We start from the raw sequence: 25,135 nt of genomic DNA, 5'->3' as shown, positions 1-25,135 counted from the left end.
CCTGAAGCAGCGCAATCATGTAGTAGAAGAAGAAAGAAAATCATCCTCGGTAAAGTCATCGATTGGTCCTGCTGTGTAAGGCGCGTCTCCCTTCCAATCCTTGCACAGTAGCTGGTGGGTCCAGTATTCATCGTCCTTGTACATGTCCAGACTCTTCCAGTTGGCATGCTTGGAACCTTCACGGGCAAGCTCTTGCTGCACAAAGGCCATGTACTCAATCTGGTCGCTGGTCATGTTGTGGTTTCCTGTCTTCAGCTCATTCTCCGGTATCGTGAGAGGAAATGACCCGGAGCAGGCGTAGTGAAAGCACGAGAGCAGAGATTTGGAGGCGTGAATGTAACCTCTTGTCAGTTGTCCCCCACGATTGCCCATCTTGAGGCCCTTCCACGTTGTCATGGCAATCATGTCTTTGATGATCCAACCGGTGTTAGACATCATCACGAAAAGCGTGAGGTAAATCTCCAGCCAGTTGGAGCGCTTCTTCTCGTCAATCTTTGCCTTGAGCCGCTTGAGAAGCTCTTCTCTCATTGGCGCTAACAGATCTGCAATTACCAAGTTGTCGAGCTGCGTATCCATGATTGGTGTTACTGGGATGAAGCCATCGTAAGGATGGCCGGCCTCGGCGGTGGGGTGAGCCCCGATTTCCTCACCACCCTCGAAGACACGCCAGTGACTTTCAATGAACCGTGCGGCAACCCAGGTGTCGAGGGCAAGAGATACCAGTTTGCTCTGTACCTCTGGTTAGTTAGGCCTCCCCCAGCAGTCACAATTAAGCTTACCTGACCAAAAGCTGAGAATCTCAAAGCAGACTCAAACGTCTTTCGAGTTATCGGGCTGGCATCACCGAGTAGGGTGTCAATGTAGACGGAGCGAGCATTGCGAAGAAACTCGACAACACTGGCTTTGGCGGCATCCATGTCGCTGATGAAGTAGGGCGGCATCTCCATGGAACGCAATAGCCCGGTCTTCTCGTCAGTCCAGAAGTACGCAGTGCGGTCTCCTGGTCCAGGCTTGAATCTGGACACCTGGAGACGCAGTGCATTGTCCATTCCCTCCCCGAAACCTTGAGTAAGTTTGAACACTCGAGTGGTGTTGTCAAAAGTGTGCCATTCCAGCTGGGCCTGTTTCTGAGGAAGCCAGGTATCGAGTTCTGAATATTTTGTCGGACCCTTTCGGTGCAGAGGAAGGCCAAGGATCTCGATTCTGACACAGGGCTGAACCTTGAAAGGGCCTCCATTCTGCATCCTCTTGAGGTCATTCAGGTACAACTTTAGGCATCTTGCGCATGGTGTGTATTGCAGTTCCATTTGGACACACTTGATACCGAAGTTAGCAAGATGCACGGGAAAATGGGCACTGGTTGGAAGAACTCACCTTGAGCTTTTGTTTCCTACACTTTTCGCAGGCACCATGCTCCCGGTTGTATCGAGTGTTCTGTTTCTCTTCCTCGCTGGCTTCCTTGCGCACCGTTTGATGCTTCCCCCAGACCTCCACGACTGACTGCAGTTTACCACTTGCGTCTTTCTTCTTCGATATCACGGAAGCCTAAAGGAAAAGTAAGTTACGATACATCGATGTTATTTGAGAAGGTTGGGTCGTACTTCATTCTCCAGCAGCACGTTCTTTCTTTTGGTCACAGAACGTGGCTTTCTCTCTGTGATCGGAGGTCTCCCATTGTGAGGACGGGCTGCCTTTGGGATCCTCTTTGTGGGCCTGGCAGGATCGTACTGAAGAAACTGAACTTGCTGGGTGGGTGTGGTCGTAGGACTCTCAACGGGTGACAGTGTCTTGGAGGCGACAGTCTTGGGCGATTCTGATAAGGGGTTGGACGTCACTGTCTTCGGGGATATAGACAGAGTCTGGGATGAGAGACCTAATGTGTCGGGGCTCGATAGTTGGATAACTGGTTGGACTTGTGGCAGTGGGGAAGACCGAATTTGACCAAGCTCAGGTTCCTTAGCGAAAGATTCCAAAGGGGCCTCCAAGTCGAGAAAGTCCTGACCACCCAGCGCACCATCAAACAGACCGAAAAGCTCCACCTCAGATACGATCGGCTCGTCTTGCTCATTCTTGTTCAAGTCATTCACCAGCACTTGGTGGTGAATCTCAGGGAATAGCTCTTCCAACCCTGCGGGCGGGAGAGGAGCCTGAGCATTCGAGAAAGGAAGGGGGCTCGGAAAAGGAGGAAACACAGAAGCCTCAATCAGGGCCATGTTTTCATCGAGTGGAAGTAAAGGTCCTGGCCATGATGGCCATCTCTCCTCCCAGAATTCCTCATGCCCTTCAACCTGACCGAATTGTGGTGCCTGGGGATACATGTTGCGCAGCGTGGGCTGTGGATTATCCAAATGTAACTTGAATATTGAAACGACAAGGAGGCCCGGTAGTTTGGGAGGGATAAAACCGCGTGATAGCACAGGATGGGGTATGTGTCCCAGATATTTGTGGCCGGAACGTTGAGCCGTACAAACAAGGAAGGTCAAGAGGATATCGACTGTGTGTACGCTGCAGGGAGACTTGTAAACGGGGCGATGGCTCCATGATCTGCCTGTGTAACTCAGATATCAGTGCATTTTCTCATCAAAATAGGGTGACAAAACCCCTCAGTTTGCCCAGCTGTTGTGACAAGTGAGTATGCAAGCACGGGGGGAGATCGGTACATGCCGTCACATTTACTCCCAGAATGCTTCAACAGGGAATTGTGTGGCTTGGAGTGGCCGACTACCGAATTGGGTAATCGGCTTCCTTCTGGGTGACCGGACGGGCAGCTGCAGGACGAACCAATCACACTTTTACCCCAACACCCCGCTATCCAGCCCACCTCAAAGGCAACCGCGATACAAGAAGGCTCCAGGAGATCCAATTCTAGGCGGCCACGTTCCTGCGCCTCAGTCCCAGATTTAAAACGTTCTCAATCAAGGAATTGGAATTTGACACTCTCTCTTGGCCGTCAAGGTGCGCAAGGCAGAATCCACCCAAGTCCGAGTCCCGCTCTGGACAACCCAGCTCAGCCCCCAGATCATCTCTGACGATTGCAAGGGCCATCCACACCTTTCACCCTGCCTGACCGAGCCTGATAGCATCTGGTATTACCAACCATGGGCGGTGGACCTTATGAATTGTACCGCGAGCGTTATGGTGCCGAGATTCTCGTCATGCGGAAAGCCACCAAGAACGACCTCGACGCCATCACTCGGGTCATCCAGGCTGGTTTTCCCGACGACCCAGGTTGCAACTACAAGTTTCCATACCGTGACAAATACCCGGAGGACTTCTGGAAGTACACACGCCGACAGTATGAGGAGTACCTAGAGCAGCCAGAAAAGTTCGCCTTCAACGTTGTCACAGTGACCAATGAGGAGGCAGGACTCGATGACCTCCCCATTGCTATTGGTGTCTGGGATATTGCTGTTCACATCAAGGCCAAAGGCGGAGGTAAGATTATTGTACTCTGGTGCCAGCTCGCTGACTGATCTTGTGTAACCTGGAGTAGATCTCTTCATTGACGAACGACGGGATGGTAACCGGGAACACATGAAGGCATACGCAGCCGCTATGGAACGGACATTTGCGAAATGCTTTGAGTCGTATGGGAAGGAGCAACTTCACCTTTGGATGCTCGTAACGCACCCTGACTTTCGCCAGCGTGGTGCTGGAACCAGACTGTGTGACTGGGGTGTTGATGAGTCCGCGAGAAGAGGTGGTTGGATTTTGACTGTTATGGCCAGTCCAATGGGCAGGAAGCTTTATGAGGAACTTGGTTACGTTTTGGTCGGCACCGACACGGCACGAGTGGGTGGAGAAGAAGAGCATGTTGTTATTGACGCTTTGGAGAAGCCGTTCTCACGACACACTATCTAGCACAGCAGAAATATCATGCGTTTCGTCATTCGTAAGGTTTCCAACTTATGGGTTTCCAACTTATGGGTTTCCGAGCCCGCCACGAACACAGAACGGCGCTTCCCGAATGTCAAGCGCGTCCATATACTATACAAAAATGCTCCACCCACGATTCGGTTCTTTGTGTTCAGCTTCGCTATTGAGAAAAGATTAACCTACGGCTCATCTCTTCCAAGTATCGCTCCAGCATGCCATATTCGGCTCTCCTCCTTTCGAGCTGCACATGGTGCTCTAGACTAATCCTTCGTCTCGCATCATAGGATGTAGCTGTGGTGCGAAGTTGGGAACTGTCGGGGGGTAGCATGATGGCGTGGACGTATTGTTTGCATAATATTGACTTGGCCCTGAAGCTAAATATGTTGCCACCCTGTGCCGTGCCTATCTCGACAGAAGACGGGACTGTGACTTCATGATAGGGGATTGCCCAGGCACCCACTCCCAAGAGGTCGTATTCCATAGTGTTTCCCGCCGATTTCGGTGAGGCCTGTCTCGAACGAGACCTTTGATATAAAGTTAGTGGCTGCTCACTCATTGCCACAGAAAGGTAGAGATCATACCTGTCACCATGCACACTGTTGCCTCTGTCTAGCTGACTATAGGCTCCCTCCACAGGACTGCAGGTTGTTGGAAATTTCGAGCCTTGCATGGTAGGTATCAAGACATCAGATGCATCTGTTTTGTCTGAAAGGGGACAAATGATTCAACCGAGATGCCGGACGAAAGTTTTCTTATAACATTCCGAACGCGCCTCAAAATGTTATCCCCATCTTTTAGCTATCACTGACTCTTCATTTCACAGTCAAAGCTCTACATAACTTCTACACGGTCATCATCCTCCCCCGAATGCCCAAAAGGGAAGTCGGTACCTATGAGAAGTCAGTTTTTGGAACTGTTGGCTTTGAAAACCCTCCTGGGCGACACGCAGAATTCATCACTTATAGTGTGATGGGGCTTGCTAGACTCTTGGCTCGCCCGGGGAGCGCTCATCAAGATGATAATCACATGTTGCGCGCTTGCCGAATGTCGAAAGGGGGTCGCAGAGTCGAGGCCGAGTGCCCCAAATGGTTTAGTTTGATCCTGCAGGCTGACTGGCAGGCCTGCTGTGCAACAATCTGCCACCTGCCAGCACGTCCAACCACACGGCAACTTTCTCAGCCCCAGATATCTCCAAGCACTCGTCGGGCCAAGAGGCAACACGAAGCTGGGGAGAACGTGAAAAGGTTCGATGGGCTCTGAGGCTTGAATCTGTGAGGGTTATTATTCTTTTCGTTCGATGTAAATCACGCATCCCGCTGCCCTCCTTCCACCCTGCTTCCGTGAGCGCTCCATTGTGTGTCCTCCCTCCTTCCTGCGTCATGTCTGCCACCCACCACAATGCAAGGCCGGAGGGCACTTTTCTTTCAGCAGTTGCCGACCATGCTCAGATCGACGAAGCAAACTCGAGCAACCTGAATGAACAGGACCCGCTTCTCCCCTTATCAAGTCCTCGTGATGAGGCATCGACCGCCTCCGAAAACGGTCTTTTGTGGTTGATGGGCCCCGCGTTACTGGCTGGGTGTGTCCTCCTTGCATCTTCAAACTTTACCACAACCGAACATTCTTAACACGGTCAAGCATCTTTGTGAAAGCTTTTGATATTGCGTTTCTAGCCACGAGCTACTCCCGTCTCGGTGAGCGTCTTCGTACAACAAGCCCTGAACGACTCTTACTGACGAAAAAAAACTGAATCTAGCTTCTGACCTTCAACATTTCAAGGATGCATCCTGGGTTATGCTTACGGCGTCGATATGTTCAGCCATCTTTGTGCCAGTGGTGACTCATTTGAACCTAGCATTAGATTTTCAGGTCCACGAAGCTGATGTCATCACAGTACTCTTACCTTCTCGCATATCATGGGATCAAACGGATGATGTTCATTGCGTATGGATCATTCGCGTTCGGGCTTACCCTTTGGTATGTGCCTACCCACCTACTGAGGCATATGATTCAGCTACCGCTGACATGGCATACAGCACCATTAGCACATCATTTTGGCAACTCCTGGGCTCTAGATTTGTCGTGGGCTTTGGCTCATCAGGGATCACTCTGCTCTCCATGATCGTCATCAATGGTTTGTCATTCAACACCTGAGCACAGTGAAAGTGCTGACGAAGGGTAGAAATTGTTGGCGTCAAACAGCTCGCAATCTGGGAAAGTTTTGTTACATGCATCGAAATGGGAACTAGCATGGCAGCAGGGCCTCTGGGTGCTTGGATGTACAGGTCATTCGGTTGGCATTCGTGTGTCTCGACTTTCACGCAACCTTTTGTCGTATGGCACGTGCTAACCAGGCCACCAGCGCCTTTCTCCTAGAGGTCTTATTCGCCCTCACTGGAGTGGTCGTGCTCCATTGGTCATTTAAAAAGATTGCCTGTCACGCACGGTACTCACAGTCCACTTTGCTCAAGCACGGCGATCCATCTCAGCTGCCATCCCACGCAGATGGAGGAGGTTGGCTGTTGCTCATTTTGGCGGTAACCACACCTCTCGTTGCCTTCACGCTCGGCGACAATATTCTCCGCTGGACAGATCCTCTAGAAGTGGCCCTCCTCATTCTCGGTCCGTTGTTTATGGTGACGTTCGTGGTCTACGAGCTCAAGATCGCCTCTTTCCCCGTTATTGACATGACACCAATTTTCACGAAGAAGTATCTGAGTGTCCTGTTTCAAGTGTTTGGAGTTATTTCCATTTTGAATTCGGTGTGATTACTCGCTTCGTACCTTATCCAGTATGGCTAGCTGCTAACGAGACTTAGATTGTTTTCATCATACCACCTTACATCCAAGTACGCGCCTTCGATGGCCCATCGTTTGAGGATTGGGCCTTGACCTGTGTGTTTCTTGGGTTTCCCATCGGTGCCATTTCTGGCGGGTATCTAATTAAGAACAATATCCTCCCAGTGCAGCGTATTATGCTTGCAAACGCCATGGCATTGGGAGCATGCTGCTCTCTGTTTGCTATGCGATTAATTAGTAAGGTGATGTCTTGTTTTCTTGGACAAACGCCAATGCTGACGAGTCAAAGAACCCGAAGTAGCGCAACATGCGCCATTGCTTGTTGTTTTTGGTATCAGTACTGGCTTGTGGCAGAGCTGTCTGCTCTATGCCACTTTGTCGAGCACGGAAAAGAAATGTATTGCCTATCGTGTCCACAGACATACAACCTCACGCGCTAACATATCTATCTTAGGGTGGCCCCAAACACTAGCATTGTACTACCTCATCGAGACTTTTGGAGCGGACTTGGGCATGGCGCTTATGTCTACGATAACTCGGTCGGTTGCAAAGATTGGCATTCGCTCCCGCCTGGGTGATTCCAAGACCACGGAGAGAATTATTCTTGATGCCATGAGAGATTTGAAAGGTGTCAGGAGACTCAACGCAGGTGCACGCACGGCAGTTCTGGTGGCTTTTGAAAATGGGATGCACACCGCATTCTGTGAGTACTGTCTCTTGAGTTTGCTGCCACCCTATGATCTCCATACTTAAGAGACCAAAGGAAGTCCTGCTAATACCTAATATGGAAGTTGTGCCTTGCTCACTGGCGGCAATGGTAATCATTCTGGCTGCAGCCATGAACATCAAACATCTGGACAAGAATCCTGAAAGGAGTGACAACGAGGCAATAGCACCAACCAACTAAGAGGGGAAAAGTTTGGGAATGCTCTTAGCCATTGGAGAGGGCTCCAGAGCCAGCCCAGATCCGACCATCGGGCAATGATTCGTCCTTCACACTGAGCTGCCATTTTTCAGTCCTGCCCCCGTCTTCTTGGTTCGGGCCATAGACACGCTCCAGATACCAGCCGAGATGTTGAGGAAGTTCCCACGCCAACTCTGGATCCTGCAGCATTAGCTTGACGAGATGACGCTTTGAGGGCAGTGGGTTGCCCTCTTCGTCCACGTCAAAGGCGCTGCGAGCATGCATCAGACACAAGTTGTTAATGTACGCCATATCTCCAGGTTCCCGAGGCAACGGGAAAGCATGCTTCCACGCCAGTTCTTCCACCTTGGCCATGGCCTCAAGACGCTTCTCACTGGGCGGAGGGAGAGTGGGGTTCGCACCCTGGCTTCGAAAGCCTGTGATGGGCAGCCTTGAGAACTGGAACACCAACTTGTCCCCCGGGGCGTTCGTCAGGAGAGGAGTCCCGTCGGTGTAGTAGTCCTGGGAGCTATTCTCATATCAGCAAATTGCAACAAACTGGAGTATCCAGAGCACAACTTACTGGAAGAAAGCCCAGTTTTGGGCAAGCTCTTGAATCAGATCATGCCGACTTTCTGCCATCTCGTTGTAGATTTGGCAAGCACTGGCAATCATCGTTTCACCACCTGTATCGGATACGCCCAGCGTATGGAGAGCGAGAATATCGCCGACGTCGGTATGGAACGCCTTCATCGGGTTAGCCAATTGCTTCTCACCTTCTGGAGCAGGCTCACCAGTCGGCCATTGGTAAATGCAGGTCTCAAATTCTGCTCCTTCGAGCCAGGTCTCATATCCTCACTCAGGACATGGCAAGTGACGAGCTCACGGTGAACATCTTGGAATCCGCGAGTGGGTGCGATGTACGAGGATATGCCGCCAAAGACAAGCACATTCTCCTCGTCGGTGAAACGATCAGGAGAGATACCACGAACAATGGCAAACCCACGACCATTGTAGCAGTCTTGAGATACCTTCCGAAGCCTGTGGCTCAGCCCCTTGGGGAGAGGGAAAGTGTCGCGACTTAAAAGACCAGGCGGCACGTTCAGACCTGATGACCACTTTCTGTCAGCTTCATCAACACAGGTCAAGGGGCCGGGAGGTTCATGGCTCCATTACCTTGAAAATGGCGGAGAGCATTCTCCACCTCAAGCAAGTCGTCTTTGTCGATCTGCACGATGTAACTCTTCTCGAGGTTGGGGTCTAACCACTTGGATCCTGTCCACACCCTCTCACCCTCGTACTGAGAGGGGAACCCAGGTAGAGTTTCCCCTGTCCCTCTCTTGAAAGCCGCTGAAGTGGTGGTACTGGGATACAAGCTCTGTGCATAGTAGTCTATGCGACCAGGAGCTGATGCAGTGATAGCAGCCATCTTCATAAGCCAAGGCGGCCTTCGTCTCTGCCTGTCTGGTTGCGTCGTCTTTCTCTTCAAAATACGTGTCGAAAGAGAGTCATCGCCATCTATTAGTACCTCGATGCCCCCCAGCCTGGTGAGGCTCTGTTACCCCAATTGCCGCTATTGACCCCGCTTTCCGATCAAGGTTCACAGTTGGGGTTGCGACAACAGAACGTGGGATGAGTGCAGCAAAGCCTGGGGAGGTGGTGTCCAGCATCTCTTGATTACTGGTGGGAGTGATGCAAATATCAATATCGATCTGCACATCATCGGGGTGCACAGCTTGGTGGAGGAACCAATGATGGATTCTTTTGTAATCGCTGGTTGTACCAATTCTCGGGCAGGCAAGGGATCATCAAATGGGATTCTTGGCCTTCTCGTGAAGGATTTCGGTTTGGGATGGGGAGAAGTGCAGTTTGAGGCCGTCAGAAACCGGATATGGGATGCAGATTCTCGGAGAAGGGGAAGGATGAAGCCATCATATGATGTGTTTGTGTTGCATCCTGGGATCTCTTTCAGGTGGGAGCTAGAATGGGGAGGTGCGTGCAATGGAAACTCTGGCAGGAAACGGAAATGCGGAGAGCTGGAGGGGAAGGTGAGAGCGACAAGGAACATGATGGTAGTGGGTTGGAGAAGCAAAGAGGTGGCAGAAGGATGGTCACATTGCATGATTGGAAGTGCGAGGCAGCATTGCTAAGAAGTCATTTCGGTGATGATCCCGCAGTTGGGCTGCACCAGCTTCCATCATCTGTTTCTAGCTGGCAATCTTGGACCCCTATCATTTCCCACACATCAGGAAGCACCTAGGAAGTCAAAAAAAGGAAGAAAAGCACAAAGAGAAATCAAGCAGTCACAGAGCGATACCCCCCTGGCTTGCTCCGAGTAGCCCGCTCGACACGCTCATACCGCGCTGCGTTGCCCACATCATCAAACTTGGCATTGCGGTGATACACAGAGATCTCGACAAAAGGAGCTCCCTCTGGGATATCGATATCGCTTCCAGTGTGCTATCATCCATTTTCATCAGCATGTTGACCACAGACGCTTTGCGGGCAAAGTGGGTCCGCCCGACAACGCCTGCTCAGGGGCTAGATAGGGGCAATAAAGGGGCCAATGGGTGCGCTAAACAAACGAGACTAACCCCAACAAAGAAACAGAGTAAACAAAGGACGATAAACTTACAGATCGGATGCTCCAATGCAGGTGTTTTTCTAGGTACTCCCCCACAGTGTCGGACTCCAAGCTGGGCAGCTCATGAATACCGTGAGGCAAGTTGCCGTTGTGGATGGCCGGGTGTCGGGCGATGAGCGCGCCGGTGATGGGGACTTGAGCGCGGGATTTGGTGTCGGTGAGGGCTTTGCGGCGGCAGTTGCCGCAGCCGGGGGCGGCGCGGTTGCGGTGGATGGGGTTGGAGAAGGTGTAAATGAAGCCGACGTGTTGGGGGTGGGTGTGAAGGGGGTCAGAGTAGGAGGGAGGGGAGAAGGGGGTGCCGAGGAAAAAGTAGATTGTGTAGGGGATCCCGTTGAAGGCGAAGCGGTTGTAGGTGACGTTGACGATTATGTCTTTGTTGAAGTCGGGTTGGCCGAGGGGGCTGGTTAAGGAGCGAGGGATGGAGGAGATCTCGGTCGGGGCGCCGATTTCGCCCGGGGAGTAGATGGCTTTGATCATGGCTTTGATGTCGGCCACGTAGAGGCTCGCGTCGAAGTTGCCGTGAGTGTCTTTGTACTTGTCTAGCCAGGGTTGGAGTTCAGGGTAGGTGTAGCCTAGTTTGTGGATGTCTCTCACGTCATCCGAGGTGTAGTAGTTACCTTCGGCATCCTTGTGGAAAGGAGCGAGGGGAGTGGAGGGGGTGTCGAGGTCGCCGGTTCTGATGTACCAGTTCCCGTCGTCTTCCAGCTGCTCGTTGCGTGACTCGAACCAGTTTTTGGTGGGATCCAAGAGGGAGATGCCTTGCCAGAGGGCAAATTGGCGATCGACGTTGGCGTGGTGCATCCAGAAGATGGGGTCATAGGCCGCGACGGCGGGCTCGGCCATGTGGCCGACGTATTTGTCAAAGCCGCCGGTCCAGTTGTGGATGTTATTGTGGATATACTCCAGGTTGAGGTAGGCGGCTGGTGAGCCGGGGTCATAGTCGGGGGAGGTGCGGAATTTGGTGGTCGCGAACTGGGTGTAGGAGGCAATGTAGTCGTGGACGTAGAGGCGGTAGACCATCTCGGCGAGGGGAACGTTGTCAATGCCTTTACCGTACCAAGGATGTTCGTTGAGTGTGGAAGTGATGAGAGAGTTGCGGACGGTGCCCTCGGTCCATTGGGTGGAGACGGTGTCGGATTCGGGCTCGTAAGTGGCCCAGCGAGAGGTTGCTTGGGCCTTGGAGAACTAGCGGTTGTTAGTGTGATGAAATCTTTGACTGGGACAAAAGTCATACCGGAATGGTCGTGATGTTGTTGTTGGCGTCAGTGTCCTGGATGTCGCTAATCCCGAAACAACCCATCCTTTCCTCATCAGGCATCGTGAACTTATACATTGGATTATCAATGTAAAACACAGTCACCCCGTCCTTAAGATCAATGACACTGATTCTAGGCTGCTTGGTGATGAGTGGGACATCGTACAGGGTCTCATCCTGCCCCTCTCGTGTCTTCTTCTGGGCCCAATCCCAATAGGGGAGACGCCAAGTGGCAGCAGCGTCCGTCCATTCCTGTTGCTTATCTTCTGGGAGCTGGGGAATTACTTGCTTGACCATGATCTCGTACAAGACTTGCTCATAGAGAAGCATGTAAGGGCGGTGCCAGGAGGGAAAGAGGAGACTGTCGTGGGTGCAGTAGCCCTCGTTGGCAGTGATGGCGTCTGTGTCTTCATCCCATGGTTGGTATGGCATGCCATGTATGCCGGCGATCTGGAAGAAGGAGAGCTTATGATCGGGATCACGCTCTTGGAGGAAGCGGAGGGCCCAGATGAAGAGGTTGTTCTGGATGAGGTGTTCGGGCGTTTGGCCGGGATACCAGGTGTCCACCTCTAGACGAAGGGGGACTGTGGTACCAGTAATGCCGGCTTTGATGCCCGTCACAGGGTAGACAGGAGACATGACAATCGATGAGCGGAGAAACGAGATTCAGAAGTCTTGATGTTCAGCGAATGTGTTTATTTGTTGCAGTCTGTAGGAGAGGGAAGAGCGTCAAAACTCAGCCTCTTATAGCAAAAGCCCCAAATCTCTACTGCCAGTGTTTCTTTCTCCCAAGGTAGTAGGTATCATATCTATGCCCCTGAAATGTTCTCACTGCTTACGCGTCAGAAGTAGGTCTCCTTGCCAGCAGACGCCCTCAGTCATTGTCTCCATCATTCATTACCGTATTCACAACCACTCTACACACCAACATGTAGAGACTAAGCTTCAACGAGAATCCATTGGTGAACTCGACCTAGTTGTCATGCATCCTTCTTTCAGCAGCGCCACAATCCACTCCTACACAAAGTTCTGACCACCTACTGGACACAAAGTTCTGACAACGGGACAGCCGCTGTCCAGCCCGTCGGTTATGCACCATGATGAGGGGTCAAAAGGGATGTAGACACGGGCCGAGAAACAAGCCACCAATCCCGTGCTTCAGGACATTTATTCCGGCTCGTCAAATATGCGGTGTTACTTTCAAGAACATGACGGTCATGAAAAACGGCATCATTTCATGCTGCTCGCAATTGTGGCCAGCTGAGACAAAATTGTCAACTCCAATGCCATGTCTGCCGGGTGGTGATCTTGTCCCTGTTTCCTAGTGCATGCATTTATTCACAACCTTTACAAGCGAGAATCTTTCCCTTTTAGGGATTTTCAGCTGGGTTCGGTGAATCTGAAGGAATTTGGCGATGTTTTCAGCTTCATTTCTGAGGGTTGATCCTATCTCAGAGGGCAATACTGCGACCTTGTGACTGAATGCCAAGGCTTGAGCGAGAGGCCCGAATACTGCTCAGATGTAGTGAGGCGATGTTATTTGACGGAAGGAAAATTGGGGGATGTGTTGAGGGGAATCTGCAGGTTGCCCAAAGTCCAATGGGAAGTCTCCTCTTGCATGTACCCATTGTTTTGATATCTTCACTGAAGAACGGGGACACTAAAAGGATGACAGACGTAGAAATTGATGAAGCACACAGCCATACTAGGTACTGAGGGCAGTGAGCTCCTCGCCGAGGGTCAAAAAGCATATAAGACTCACAATCCAGCAAGAACTGTCAGCTGAAATAACAGCATCAGTCACAAGTCAAGAATCTTTCCATACCATCCAATCCCCAATCATCAAGATGTCCTTCAACTTCCTCCCAAACACTGCTCTCGCAGCCTGCGTCAACGATGCAGGCGAGATCTTCACTTACGCCCAAACCTACAACGGCGAGCTTGTTGAAATCAAGGGAAAGCTCGCTGGCAATCCCGCAACCTACGAAGTCACTGGCGACCAAACAGGCATAGGCCTCACCAAAGAGTCCGGCAGCGCTCCCGCCAAGCGCTTCACTCCCCTCGCTGCCATCAACTCCAAATCCATCTACTACAACGCCAAACGCCTCGTCTTCTTCGTCGACAAGCAAAACTACCTCCGCGACATATACTTCAACGGAACCAAGTGGGTTGAAGGCGAGCTTTACGACCAGAGATGGCAGTGCGCCCCTTACTCCAAGCTCGCCGCTGTCCGCCTTGTCAACCACGGAGGCTACGACTTCGTCTGCCTGTACTACCAGGACACATCGGACACAGGCAACATCGTCCTAGTCAACCACAGCCCTACCTACAAATGGCAGACTGGCAACCCGCCCCTGGATGACCCCCCTCTCGTCGGCACAGCCCTCACTGCCGTGCCCCCTCAGCCAGGAATCGAAGTCATCCGCTACAACAACCCCACCGACACAGACGACCCGGTCGTCTTCTTCCAGTATGACAAACTCGAACTTGGTTCCTCCCAAGATCAAGGACCCAACGGTCAGTCCCCACTTTTGCCCCTGACTCTGTTAGCTTCTGTACATACCCTATTTCTTCTAACATCCTGCTCACAGACTACGCAACCTACTCCATCAACGATAAAACCATCACCCTCTCCGCTCACTCAGCCATTACCGCCGTCGATGACAAATCCAACTTCTGGGCTTTCTACACGACCGACCTCCAAAACCAGATCTTCCGGCTCAAAGTCGATGCATCTGGCGCCGTGACCCAGCCGCAGCCGGTTGTGCTGGCCAACAACCCTATCCCGGGGTCTTCTCTTGCCTCCATCATTGTCAAGGGCAGTCCTGATGTTGTCGTTTTGTTTTACCTCCTGCATTACGAGCCGGTCAAGGAGACCACCCAGGAGATCAACGTCTTCGCTGCGACTTTGACTGCCAAGAGTGGAGGTGTTGATGCATGGGACGTCGATGGTGGTGTCTGCTTGACCGCAGGGAACAGTTGACTATCCGACTCTGGATCTGACGGTGGTGATGATGGGAATCCTGGTGGGGATGATGATGGCGGTGATGATGATGGGGGCAATGGTGGCTTCCCTGGTTGGCCTGGGAATGGAGGTGATGACGATGGGGGTGATGACTGGCTTGGAGATGACGACGGCATTCCCACTCACTGGGATGAGGGGAAGGATAGTAGGGGCGGTAGCGGACCTTTTGGACATAAGAAGAATGGACGCGGGGGGATTGGGCGGATTTGATTTTGTGGATTTGCATTTGCTCTTATGATGGAATGACTCTGGCTTGTAATTAAATAGTCTGAAGATGTGCAAGTTTAGTACCTAGCATGAATCGTTTTACCTGCGTGCTGTGCTTCTATTTGTGCTCTAAGCACCCCCAAAAACCAGTAGACTCTGAATGCTGACGCTGCCAAAACCTTCATTGTACAACAACTCTCTGCCCTTGTGAAATGGAAGCTCGGCCACAACCATCACAGAAATATTCTTCATCTCCACCCCGGCTTTGATCAATAATTTGAGTACCGCACAAAGTGTCTTTCCAGTAGCGAGCACATCGTCCACCACTACCACCTTTCCGCCCTTGGGGATGACACCGACCTCCATTTCAATCATGACCTCATTAGGCTCCTTATTTCCAGCTATACCTGAGATATGCGACACGTCCTTGGCCATGGAAACAACTGGCGGTGGCAGCTTGCCCCTCTCACGCACCAGAGCGAGCGGGACATCCACTTTCAACGCCAGTGCAGAAGCAAAGATGAAACCACCAGTCTCAACGCATACAATCGACGAGATTTGCGACCAACCACCAGTGAAATGTGTCTGTAGAAGAGATGTGCAGAGCGATAATCCACCAGGGGTCTGGGAGACTCCAAGGATATGACGAAAGTTGATGTCAGTCTTTGGAAAGTCAGTGATCTGGCGGACTATGTCTCTCAGACGTTGGAGGGATGGAAGCATGAGGGGCAACAAGTGCCTATTAAAAGCGGCTATCGCAGCGGACTTCCCTTCTGCATTGTTAGAGATCGTGATGCTGGGCGTGTGCTTCTCAGCTTTCTCATCAGTGGCACCGCTCGTCTCCAATCCCCGGCGAACCCGTCGAATCTTCTCACTGGCCTCGATTCTGACCTCCAAAAGCTTGCTACCAGGCACCAAGTGGGAGAATGCCACTACAGGCGTCTTGTCTCTCATGCCCGTGATGAACAATACATCGGAATCTGCACCATGTACCACCTCAAGGAAATGTTCCCGTGGGAGTTGAGGCCGTTCGTTAACTTGGTTTTGGAAGAACGTCGTCAATGCCGTTCGGTGCTGCTCCTTGTAGTCACGATCTTCAAGGAGGCGGTTCAAGTCAGCACCACTGGCTGTGGCATATGCGCGTTTAGTCGCTTCGCTTATGCTTGAGACACTCGATGTGATGCTGTTCTTGGTGAAGAGAGAGACCCAGACTCCAGCACAAAAGTCCTTACCAGCGCCGCTTTCACCGGTGACGAGGACGATGAGTTTCGGATCTTTAGGCGGTGCCGGGAGTGGGTAGGAATAGGCTAATACGTTGTTGGGGGCCCATCGCTGTTTGAGACGAGCAAGTCGCTGAAGGTTTGGCCCAAAGGCTTTGGCTGCCAGAGCTGCATCACGGGGGTCTGGCCCAAGATCGGCACTATAGGCGCCAGTACTGAGAGGCAGCAATATCTCAGCAATTTCATACACCCAGCACACAGCAGCTGTAGCCTGCTTACTCCCATCTTGATCACGAGGCCAAACACCAGTGATCACGCACGCAAAATCCCAATCTCTGCACCCAAACGCGGTGGCGTCTGCTGGCACGTCGTTGATGGCACCACCACCTTGGAGGAGATGAAGATAGCATAGTGGCGTAGGCCGGCTTTCGATGGCCTTCAACAAGATGGTGGTGATAGTATCCTCTCCAATATTCTTCAAGAACAAGCATCGCTTGAAAGAGGACGTCTTGCCACCCCCATGACCACCGTGCATCTCTGACATGTACATCTCAGTATCGAACACACCCATGCTATCCACAGTCTGAATGCCTCTCTCCGGTCCGAAAATCTTGTAAGCCCTCGTCAAAGCGATCAATGGGACGCAACTAGTGGCAGTGGAGGTCTCGAACATTGTTACGCCAAGATGCAACCGGTCTTGATTCCAAAAAAGATAGGCGTCCGCTGAGCAGCTCCTAGGCAGGGTTCTGGCAAAGAGGTTGTCAAACTCCCTCAGCTTGGCCCTGGCTGAAACCAAGTCGTTGAACGAAAGGACCCAGCTCCGCACAGTATATGTTGGAGCTGGACAGGCCTTGAAAGTGACACTGGCGACAATGCCAAAGTTGGTCCCAGCACCTTTGATAGCCCATAGCAAATCTTTGCCATCCACCTGCACTGCATGGGTAGGTCGATGCTGATCGGGAACATGACCAACGCTGAGAACCTTCCCGGAATCGACACTGACCACTACCGCACCGACAATTGCATCACACGCCAGTCCATAGAGCCGAGACAGATGGCCGATACCGCCTTGTAGCCAAAGCCCTGCCCCCACGCTGGGTCGCGGCCCAAGAGGCACTGTGAGACCGTCTGCAACACATCTCCGGATGATATCTCCAGTGCTGCAACCCGACTCAGCGACGATTAGGGAACTTGACATGGTATTCCCAGCTGTGACCACATACACATTCTTCAGGATCCCCATATCAATCGCCGTGATGCCATACCAAAGACAATGACCGCTATGACCGCCGCCCAAAACAGTCAAACCCGTCCTCTTCTTGAGTGCCCAATTCACGCATTGTTGAATAGATTCGAGATTCTTAGGCTGCTTGATTCCCCTGGGATGGCGTCGGCCAGCCTGTCTGTTCTTCACTGCCCTCAGCTCCTGCACTAGCGTCAAGTGACCGCTATAGCCCAGATCTCGAGTGAAGACGGTCATGATTTCAGGTGTGCTGAAAGATATCCTTCCTGAGTGTACAGTGTCGCGAAGTCCCAGCCCACGACAAACTTCTCGCCAGGAAGCTCGAAGGGAATCATCATGTGAAACTGACGCAGCGATGAATTGTGCAAAAGAGTCGAGATCATCGTCGGTGTCTGGCACGCTTACCACACCTGTGGGGAAGGTCAAGGTTCGATCAGCGGCCATATTTTCGATTTGAAGGCTGTCACGATGAAACACCACAACCATCCCACCTCCCGGCCGGTCAGGAAGCATGTTCACGGCTTTGTTGATGAACTCATGTTTCCGGTTCATGCCGTACATGCTGTGGCACAAGAGGATGACATCGAATCTTTGCTCCTGGGAACCGGGAGTCTTGTACACATCGACACGCGAAGTGAAAGCAGAACGGTCGAGGCTGGCGGCGTGTTCCAGATTTGGGAAGGGTTTGAATCGAAGCCATTCTTCCAATCTAGAAGCAAACAGCTTATTCGGCTCAAAAGCATCGTATTTTGTGATCTTTTGTCTTTGGTCGTCAGGCAAGTGTCCAAGCACGCTCTTTGGGCCAGGTCCAATTTCCAGCACAGATATGCGAAGGCGGGATTGGAAGAGCGGACTCAAAAGCTGCGATAGCTGAGGTATGATGAAGTCCTGATAAGTCTTCCATGCCGGATCCTTCAAGAAAAAGTCAAAACCGGCACTGTATTGCTCGTCGGACAATGACTGCTTTGCCGTGGTGGTCGCGGCTGCCTTCTTCACGAGGGCCTTTTTGAGGGTATCGAGAGTTGCCATGTTGAGCTCCAGTCCCCTGAGTGAAAGAGGTGTTTGAAACCGGCGAAGGGCTCTGGAACAGAGGAGATGAGTGGAGAGTTGGAATGGAGGAAGCGATCGCAGTGTTGGTGGAAAAAACATATTGGAAGATACAAACGCCCGACTACCTTCCTATTGGGCCTCCGAGCATTCTGCAGTAGGCCTCACCTCCACATGCGCAAGCTGGAGAAATTTGTCCGCTTGTGCAGATAGATATCCAATGGAGGAAATGCCTTGAAGAAGCCGCCATTAGCCGCCTCGCCGCATTCATGATTGTGGAAGGAAGCAAATGTGCTAAGGTGAAGACGTCAGGGGGTGTGTTTCGGGTGGATAACAAGGTCGCTGAACAGGAAGGTCTGCAAATGGGCCTTTTTATCATGAACATCCCGCCAAGGAACTCAATGATCCGTGATCTATAATATCAATAATTAGCATTTACTCCGACGGAGCTATCACAAGTGTTAAACTCATTGGGGTCCGAACTGACACTGGGATAAATGACAAAAGCCTACCACGGACCCTTCCTCCGGTCTCATATGCGGATAGCAGCGCACTGTTGTGCAACTGCATAATTCCTGGCCGGAAGCTGGCAGTGTTTCCAACGGTCCGATGACCAACCAGTTGGAAAACGCCGTTTGTCGGTGCACAGCTAAAAGCTGCCTTTATCGAGGCCTTGTTTGGTCAAGCAGGGATTGCACTGTATTCTTCCTTGGTCTGTGCTGTGGGATATTTTGAGGATACGCTCGCCGTTTGGTCCGAAGCTGGTAAAGCCGAGAAGAATGGGTGTTGTCCGAGAGCCAGGTCATGCGTGGGTAGTTTCCGGCGACATGATGTACGAAGTGCTCTTGAGGTGCAACGTTGAACTGCTGACCGGCCACAATGATGGAGGAAGAAAGGGCTAGAAATACCGAATGGATATTATGATGATATCTAGAGATACGGCAATGACTAATGTTGATCTCAAGCGGCGTCGGGTTCAATGTCACAGTGAAGATTGGTGTGACATTCTGCAATTACTGCCATCTGACCACTATGGAAGGGGCAATCAGAACTGCCTACAAATTTTCCTCATCTATTACTGTTCTTTCCCTGCTGGCCATCACTCCTTTCTTCTCCCGCTTATGATCTGACATTCTTTAAATTCACCCCCTCTCCAAGTGGCATAAGCTCTGTATTCGGAAGGCACTGGCAGCATCGTACACAAAGCGAGTCAGTAACAAGAGGAATAAAAGCCAACAATATCTGCCTTCTCTTTCGAGGGAAGCTTAACCTAAGGTAGGCAGGGACTGACAGAAACGCCCAGTCAAATGGAGATGGCAAGAGCTTTGAGCCTCAACGTCCTGTCCGATGCGATTGGGGTACTATCCTTTACGGAGCAATCATTGCGGCCCTAATGCCTCAAAATTGCTTCGCCTAGACATTTGAGACGAAGGTAGCACACCAATGACTGATGAGGCCAGTACTCCGCACTATCCAGCTTCAAAGCAGACTAAAACTGAGTGTCTAATCCCCCGGGCAGAATCTCGACCGGCGATGTGGACGGCTTTACCTTTCATGATAGGGGGTACTATGCCAACGGTAACATTAGGGTCAGAGGTGTATGGAAAAATCACTGACTGTGATACTGCGATTTGCACCAGCTCGGGTGGAACCCCAAGGTGCATTGACTAGTGGGGGTTGTGAAGCTTGGGGTAATGACTATGTGTACTGCGACGGAGTGGAAGTCAACGAGATTGGTTTTGAGCATATGAGAAGCATGAGAATGGAATGTAGATAATCAGGCTCGGTTCAATCTTACGTTCATTTGCTTTCTCTTGGATTTACTACATATAGTTTTATCACTCGCTTAGTTTTATACCAATTTAATAGGTATTCTTCTACGCACGGCTTGATTTTCACAAGGTATCACCCATCAAGCAATGACCTACTGTCATTGATATCTCTTTGCCAAAGCCATTATCCTCTCTCTTTTGCCGACCAATTATCCCATTGGATCCCAGTCGAAATGTCTTGCTTCTTTCTCAAAAAGGCCCTACGCCACTAAATTCGCGTTTAGGCTCTACTTTCGCCAGCACTATATTTCAACCAGTCAGCATTGATGACACATGTTGTGTAAGTAGATTAGGGCTCTAAACAATCACGTACTTCTTCTCATTGGCAGACTTTCCCCTAGTTTTAGGGTTGAAAATGATGTCAGAAAGGGCACGAGGTGTGCGACTTGAAGCAGCGTTAAAGCTGCCAGAGCTGGCAACGCCACTCTTGATGATGGCTTCAATGGTCTTCTGGGCGGATTCGCTTGCAAAATTGTTCGAAGAAGACATCGCGGTCATGTTGAGGGAATGGCTGTGGATTTTGACGGTTTCACAGAGTGGTTGAGTTGATGGTTGACTGAGGTGAAAAGAATCTCTAGAAGCGGGAGTGATAGTGTGCGAAAAAGAAGAGGAAGGATTGACTCTCCAGAAGATTTATATTACAAATTTCCTAGTACCAGTTAAATTCCCCGGTACCTAGTTCACTCTCGCTCAAACCTTCTAGCTGTTCACTCGCGCTCGAATTTCCTGCTTGTTCACGCGCACTCGCCCCGGGCGGGTCCTATTCGCGTTCGCCCACCTAGGCGAATAGCACAAGTGAATTTATATGTTGGTATAAAAGTGTTGATTGATATTAACTATGGAAAGGCAAACCGAGAAATCCCGCAGACCCAAACAAACCAGCCCAGGTTGGCCTAAGCCCTTTGTGGAGCCAGTTGTGGCTACCCACACAACATTATACCAGCATTAAAATGCTGGGTGGGACTACTGAAGCGAATAATACAGGTTTCGTTTCCAATCTGAAGTCTAAGATACGAAAAGGCAGTGAATAATAAAGAAGAAGAAAAGTGTGTGGCAGCGTCTATCGCGCTCTCGGCATCTCACGGGAAACGGTGATGAGGGCGAGGTATCTAGGTAGGCTTGCAAAGCCAAAGCCCAGAATGGCCCACTTCAATAAATGTGCCCGCTTGTCGAACAGATAATCAGGACGGCACATCACTCGTACAGACGGCCTCTCTGTGTTTTGTCGACATGTACTCTCGATTCATCCAGCTGACAAGTTTCTCATTGCAAAACTTCCGATCTGTCCCTGACTGTCAACGTCCCCAAGCCTAGGTGACCGTCACATTCTTGAAAAGCTTTATCCTCTCTTGGCCAAGTTGGCATTAGAAGTCACAGAAGAACGCAATGCCCTCGGAAGAAATCGACATATCTTTTTCCCAATTTTATATCTGCAGGGGAAGAACCGGTCAGTCAGCAGGTCCAGGACATCTTGGCCAACTGCCAGTCAATCTTGTCAGAAATGAAGGACTGTGTGACGTTGCACAAAACCGACATTCACGGCCTCGACATATCGTGGCCCGTCTCAGGCAGAGACACAATGTCTAACTTACAGAACAAGCTGCGTTATCATCGTATCACACTGGACACTAGCTGCCATGTGTCAGTTGTGAGTTAACGCACACTTTGGATCACAACCTACGGCGTTAGTTAACAATAGCAGGCACAGCAATCGGTTGGAGATGGGTCGCCACGAAGCCCTCCAAGACCCATCATCCACCTTCAGACAAAACCTTGAGAGTGACCCGGACTGCGTAGCTTCGATACTAAAACGGATTGCTAATGTCCGTCAAGGATTACTCGCTGAGGCCGAGGCCAGAACGACAGGAAGTGATCAACTTGCAAGGTATACGGAAGACCTTAAATCGTATATCGAGGCCAACTTGGCGAGGAATGACGACCCATTCTTTGCGGCTCGAGACGCCTACGGCCGCCCTACGCACGAAGTGCCTGGTAGTGGCATAATCGAAGCTCCTTATAATCAGCCTCGACCTTTTCTGCCTCATATCCCGTCTCAGACTGGCTATCATCACACCGCATCAACAACTGTCCCGTACACTCCGGGTTTCATTGCTCGCATTCGCCAAGGGCAATCCGTCTCATGTACAGTGAAGAAATACGCTGCGAATATAAACGTTAGTGTGGGCCGAAGACTGATCATTTTCATCAATGGGCGATCTCGAACTTGGAGCGAAAAAAAAAATCAAAAAGACGGACACAAGTCTGCGGTCTTTTATCAGAACGCTGGTCATTGCATCCCAGGAACAAGGAGGTGGTTCTACGCTTTCTGTTCTGCCTGTCTACATTAAGCGGCCTATTTCCGACATCACCACCGCAGAATATATACATCCTCATGGGAACCAGATGCGGCAGAGGGGCGAGGAAGTTCATCGATTTGAGACCCGGGAGGTATGGCTTTACTACCATCATACGTCCTACAGTCTGAGAGCTAACACTATGGCGAAGCATACGCCCTATGCTGGGATTAGATACTTCGAAGTCAAGATGTCAAGATGAATCCCGCGCCTTGGTGGACCGACGTCACTCACCTGAGGATGCTAGACCTGGACTTGGTCGCTGCATTCATGTCTCGCCCGGCATTATACGTATTCCCCTTCAAGTTGTGGGTTGATGAACCGGGCTCAGTGATACAAGTTACCGACAGAAACCTTGCATGGGGATTTGCAAGGCGGCATGGAGGTGATAAGCCCATCATGGGCTAGGTATTATCGGACGACTACAGCGTTGGGTCCTCCAGTTGAGGTTGACTCAGAAGCCCCTGCGGCGGAGGAGGAAGAGTGTTGTGTAATTCTCTGATATTAGGTATGACTCGATTATTCCACCATCGTCTCGTTTATCTTACAAACACTAACTTTCTCTAGAGAGCAGCCATCCCACCAGCCACCGCCATCGCCGCAGCGGCAGCCACAACGAATCCCGTCTCCCTAGCACCGCCAGCCGTAGAGGTGCTAGTCGTCTGGGCATTTCCTCCCTCCTCCACATTCTCATTCTCATTTCCCCCCTCATCCTCATCCTCGGGGTTCGGGCCAGTCGTCACCGTCGGCACAGGGCTCAACGTCGTCGTCCTCGCCGGACCCGTCATCGTCGTCGGGCTGGAGCCACCCTCCGTAGTCCCATCAAGGACATTCGAGTACGCCGCGTACGCCGTCTTGCACGATTTTTCGTCGGTAATAGCCAGCAGCGCGATGGCCGCGCCAATCGTGGCGGGACACTTGGATTTCAAGCTAGAAGCCGGCTCGGCCATGGAGCTCGCGTAGTCGTTTGCCTCGGACATGTAGCTGGACCAGGCGGACGCGACGGAGGCGGGGGGCTTGAGGCCACCGTCGCCGTACATGGCGGAGCACAGGCCGTTGACGTCCTCGGAGTCGACGATGCGGAGGATGTCCTCGGAGTTGAGCCATTGGATGACGGGGGAGTCGTTGGAGGGGTTGGGGGCGCGGGCTATCATGGATTCGTACTGGGCTTGGCATTCGAGGGTGAGGGAGGAGTCGGATTGTTGTTGGCGCTGGTAGATGGGCGCAGGAGTGATGGCCGGGGCGGGGCTGCTGAGGGCGACGCCGGCGAGGGCGGAGATGAGGAGGCTTTTGGTGAACATTTTGATTTTGGTCTTTTGTTGTTTTTGATAATATGCGTTGGGCAACTGTAGTTGAATTTGGGGGAATGTTTGTGGGTGGGAAATAAAAGAATGAAATACACCAAAAAGATCGACAAGAAGGAATGACAGATGATGATGCGAGGAGTGGTAGTGGCAATGCAAGAGCAGGACGGTGCAGGTCGTTGGTTTTATGTATCAAAAATATGGGAAATTAACAACGTCGAACCAACTGCCTGGAACCCGTTAGTTTAGCAGGGGATTTGGGCGTATTATGCCTGTCTTTACGAGGAGACAACAGGGGTTGGGAGAGTGCGCCTTACCAGATCGGCGTAGCGGGCCGCGCTCTCGCATTCGAGACTCGGAATGAGATGCCAAGAGTTGAGGATGATGAACTGACGGTTTGGGGGCGGGTTTGGTAATGGGAACGGGAGCCAATGGGATGTTGGAGAAGTTGAAGTTGAGAAGAAGGGGCGAGGAATGTTGTTAGGATTATTGAGTTTCTTGAATCGTCTATCTTTTGATGCTATTTAAGCTCGAATAGGTCTTCAATATTTGTTACTGTTCTATTTGAGATGGTACTTTGGTTCAGTTGGGATTTTGAGGAGATGCTAGGAATTGACCGTTCAACGTAGTTATGCAGCCGCGTCCTAGGTAGACCAAAAGAATACGGGCTTTTAACTGCAAATGAACCATTGATATTTAATGTTTCCTTTTATTTAACGTCGACAAACTTGGTATTAGCCTAGGTTTTAAGATATTTGACCGGCTCTCATCGTTCTGCCAGGTAGCGTAGGTTTTGAGTTGCATCATTGTGAATCTCATCATACGCGTGCGTGATGGTGAAGAAAAGAGCAAAACACAATTGTTGATTATCGGCGTTGTGATGTAAATAAAGAAATGTGACCATGGTAGTGGTTCAAGTGGTGGTTCGTTGGCTGGCAAAAAGTACAACTAGCGAGCTGCGCGCCGCTGTTTTGTGAGGTAAGCCCTGTAATATAGCGCTGAACGCCCGGTAAGCAAAATACTGGGCTGTTGGAATTTTTGGATGGGGAAAGAGGGTCATGAAGATGTTGTGTATCGATGAAAGTTGAAATGGATACTTTGTAATCGTGAAGTTCATGGGGTTTGAGCGAATCAAGTGTTCAGAAGTTTACCTTTACTGAAGTCACTGAACTGAATTGTCCACCTTTGTGCTCCTTCGCTTTGGGTGTTAACCTGACGAGAGAAAGAGATAGTGACCTCATGATAAATTCTATAAATGCCGGGAAAGCTCACCCCTCCTGGATGTATCCGAGACACATAAACCCCCTTCTCCCCTTTCCCAAAAAAAAAAAAAAGAATGCGAACGACTCACCGTTGTCATTGCAAACTCTCGATTGGCATTAGCAAAAGATGCGCAGCCACTGTCACTCTCGGACTCGCGCTACCT

The 25,135-nt window shown here is 51.1% G+C and overlaps 8 protein-coding genes across 8 annotated transcripts; 3 read left to right on the top strand and 5 right to left on the bottom strand.

The window, feature by feature from the left end:
- Window positions 1-15: 15 nt before the first annotated feature.
- On the bottom strand, window positions 16-1,307 carry PODANS_1_18060 (uncharacterized protein; the record flags this gene model as incomplete). The annotated part of the gene is made up of 2 exons (XM_001907229.1): window positions 16-729; window positions 780-1,307. 2 exons carry the CDS (start codon window positions 1,305-1,307, stop codon window positions 16-18), a joined length of 1,242 nt encoding a protein of 413 aa, XP_001907264.1.
- A 1,791-nt stretch (window positions 1,308-3,098) lies between these two features.
- PODANS_1_18050 (uncharacterized protein) lies at window positions 3,099-3,861 on the top strand (the record flags this gene model as incomplete). Its single annotated transcript, XM_001907228.1, has 2 exons — window positions 3,099-3,435; window positions 3,494-3,861. The coding sequence occupies 2 exons, from the start codon at window positions 3,099-3,101 to the stop codon at window positions 3,859-3,861; spliced, it is 705 nt and encodes a 234-aa protein (XP_001907263.1).
- A 2,253-nt stretch (window positions 3,862-6,114) lies between these two features.
- On the top strand, window positions 6,115-6,644 carry PODANS_1_18045 (uncharacterized protein; the record flags this gene model as incomplete). Its single annotated transcript, XM_001907227.1, has 2 exons — window positions 6,115-6,179; window positions 6,239-6,644. 2 exons carry the CDS (start codon window positions 6,115-6,117, stop codon window positions 6,642-6,644), a joined length of 471 nt encoding a protein of 156 aa, XP_001907262.1.
- Window positions 6,645-7,605: 961 nt separating this feature from the next.
- PODANS_1_18040 (uncharacterized protein) lies at window positions 7,606-9,013 on the bottom strand (the record flags this gene model as incomplete). Its single annotated transcript, XM_001907226.1, has 4 exons — window positions 7,606-8,107; window positions 8,162-8,325; window positions 8,373-8,686; window positions 8,755-9,013. 4 exons carry the CDS (start codon window positions 9,011-9,013, stop codon window positions 7,606-7,608), a joined length of 1,239 nt encoding a protein of 412 aa, XP_001907261.1.
- A 1,140-nt stretch (window positions 9,014-10,153) lies between these two features.
- PODANS_1_18030 (uncharacterized protein) lies at window positions 10,154-12,116 on the bottom strand (the record flags this gene model as incomplete). The annotated part of the gene is made up of 2 exons (XM_001907225.1): window positions 10,154-11,398; window positions 11,457-12,116. The coding sequence occupies 2 exons, from the start codon at window positions 12,114-12,116 to the stop codon at window positions 10,154-10,156; spliced, it is 1,905 nt and encodes a 634-aa protein (XP_001907260.1).
- A 1,208-nt stretch (window positions 12,117-13,324) lies between these two features.
- Window positions 13,325-14,460, top strand: PODANS_1_18020 (uncharacterized protein; the record flags this gene model as incomplete). Its single annotated transcript, XM_001907224.1, has 2 exons — window positions 13,325-13,994; window positions 14,069-14,460. 2 exons carry the CDS (start codon window positions 13,325-13,327, stop codon window positions 14,458-14,460), a joined length of 1,062 nt encoding a protein of 353 aa, XP_001907259.1.
- A 378-nt stretch (window positions 14,461-14,838) lies between these two features.
- Window positions 14,839-18,321, bottom strand: PODANS_1_18010 (uncharacterized protein; the record flags this gene model as incomplete). The annotated part of the gene is made up of 1 exon (XM_001907223.1): window positions 14,839-18,321. One exon carries the CDS (start codon window positions 18,319-18,321, stop codon window positions 14,839-14,841), a length of 3,483 nt encoding a protein of 1,160 aa, XP_001907258.1.
- A 4,647-nt stretch (window positions 18,322-22,968) lies between these two features.
- Window positions 22,969-23,706, bottom strand: PODANS_1_18000 (uncharacterized protein; the record flags this gene model as incomplete). Its single annotated transcript, XM_001907222.1, has 1 exon — window positions 22,969-23,706. The coding sequence occupies one exon, from the start codon at window positions 23,704-23,706 to the stop codon at window positions 22,969-22,971; it is 738 nt and encodes a 245-aa protein (XP_001907257.1).
- Between the last annotated feature and the right edge of the window lie 1,429 nt (window positions 23,707-25,135).

Source organism: Podospora anserina, chromosome 1 (genome assembly GCF_000226545.1).
Source record: "Podospora anserina S mat+ genomic DNA chromosome 1, supercontig 4".
Lineage (NCBI taxonomy): Eukaryota > Fungi > Ascomycota > Sordariomycetes > Sordariales > Podosporaceae > Podospora > Podospora anserina.
This window is presented reverse-complemented; position numbering and strand designations above follow the sequence as displayed.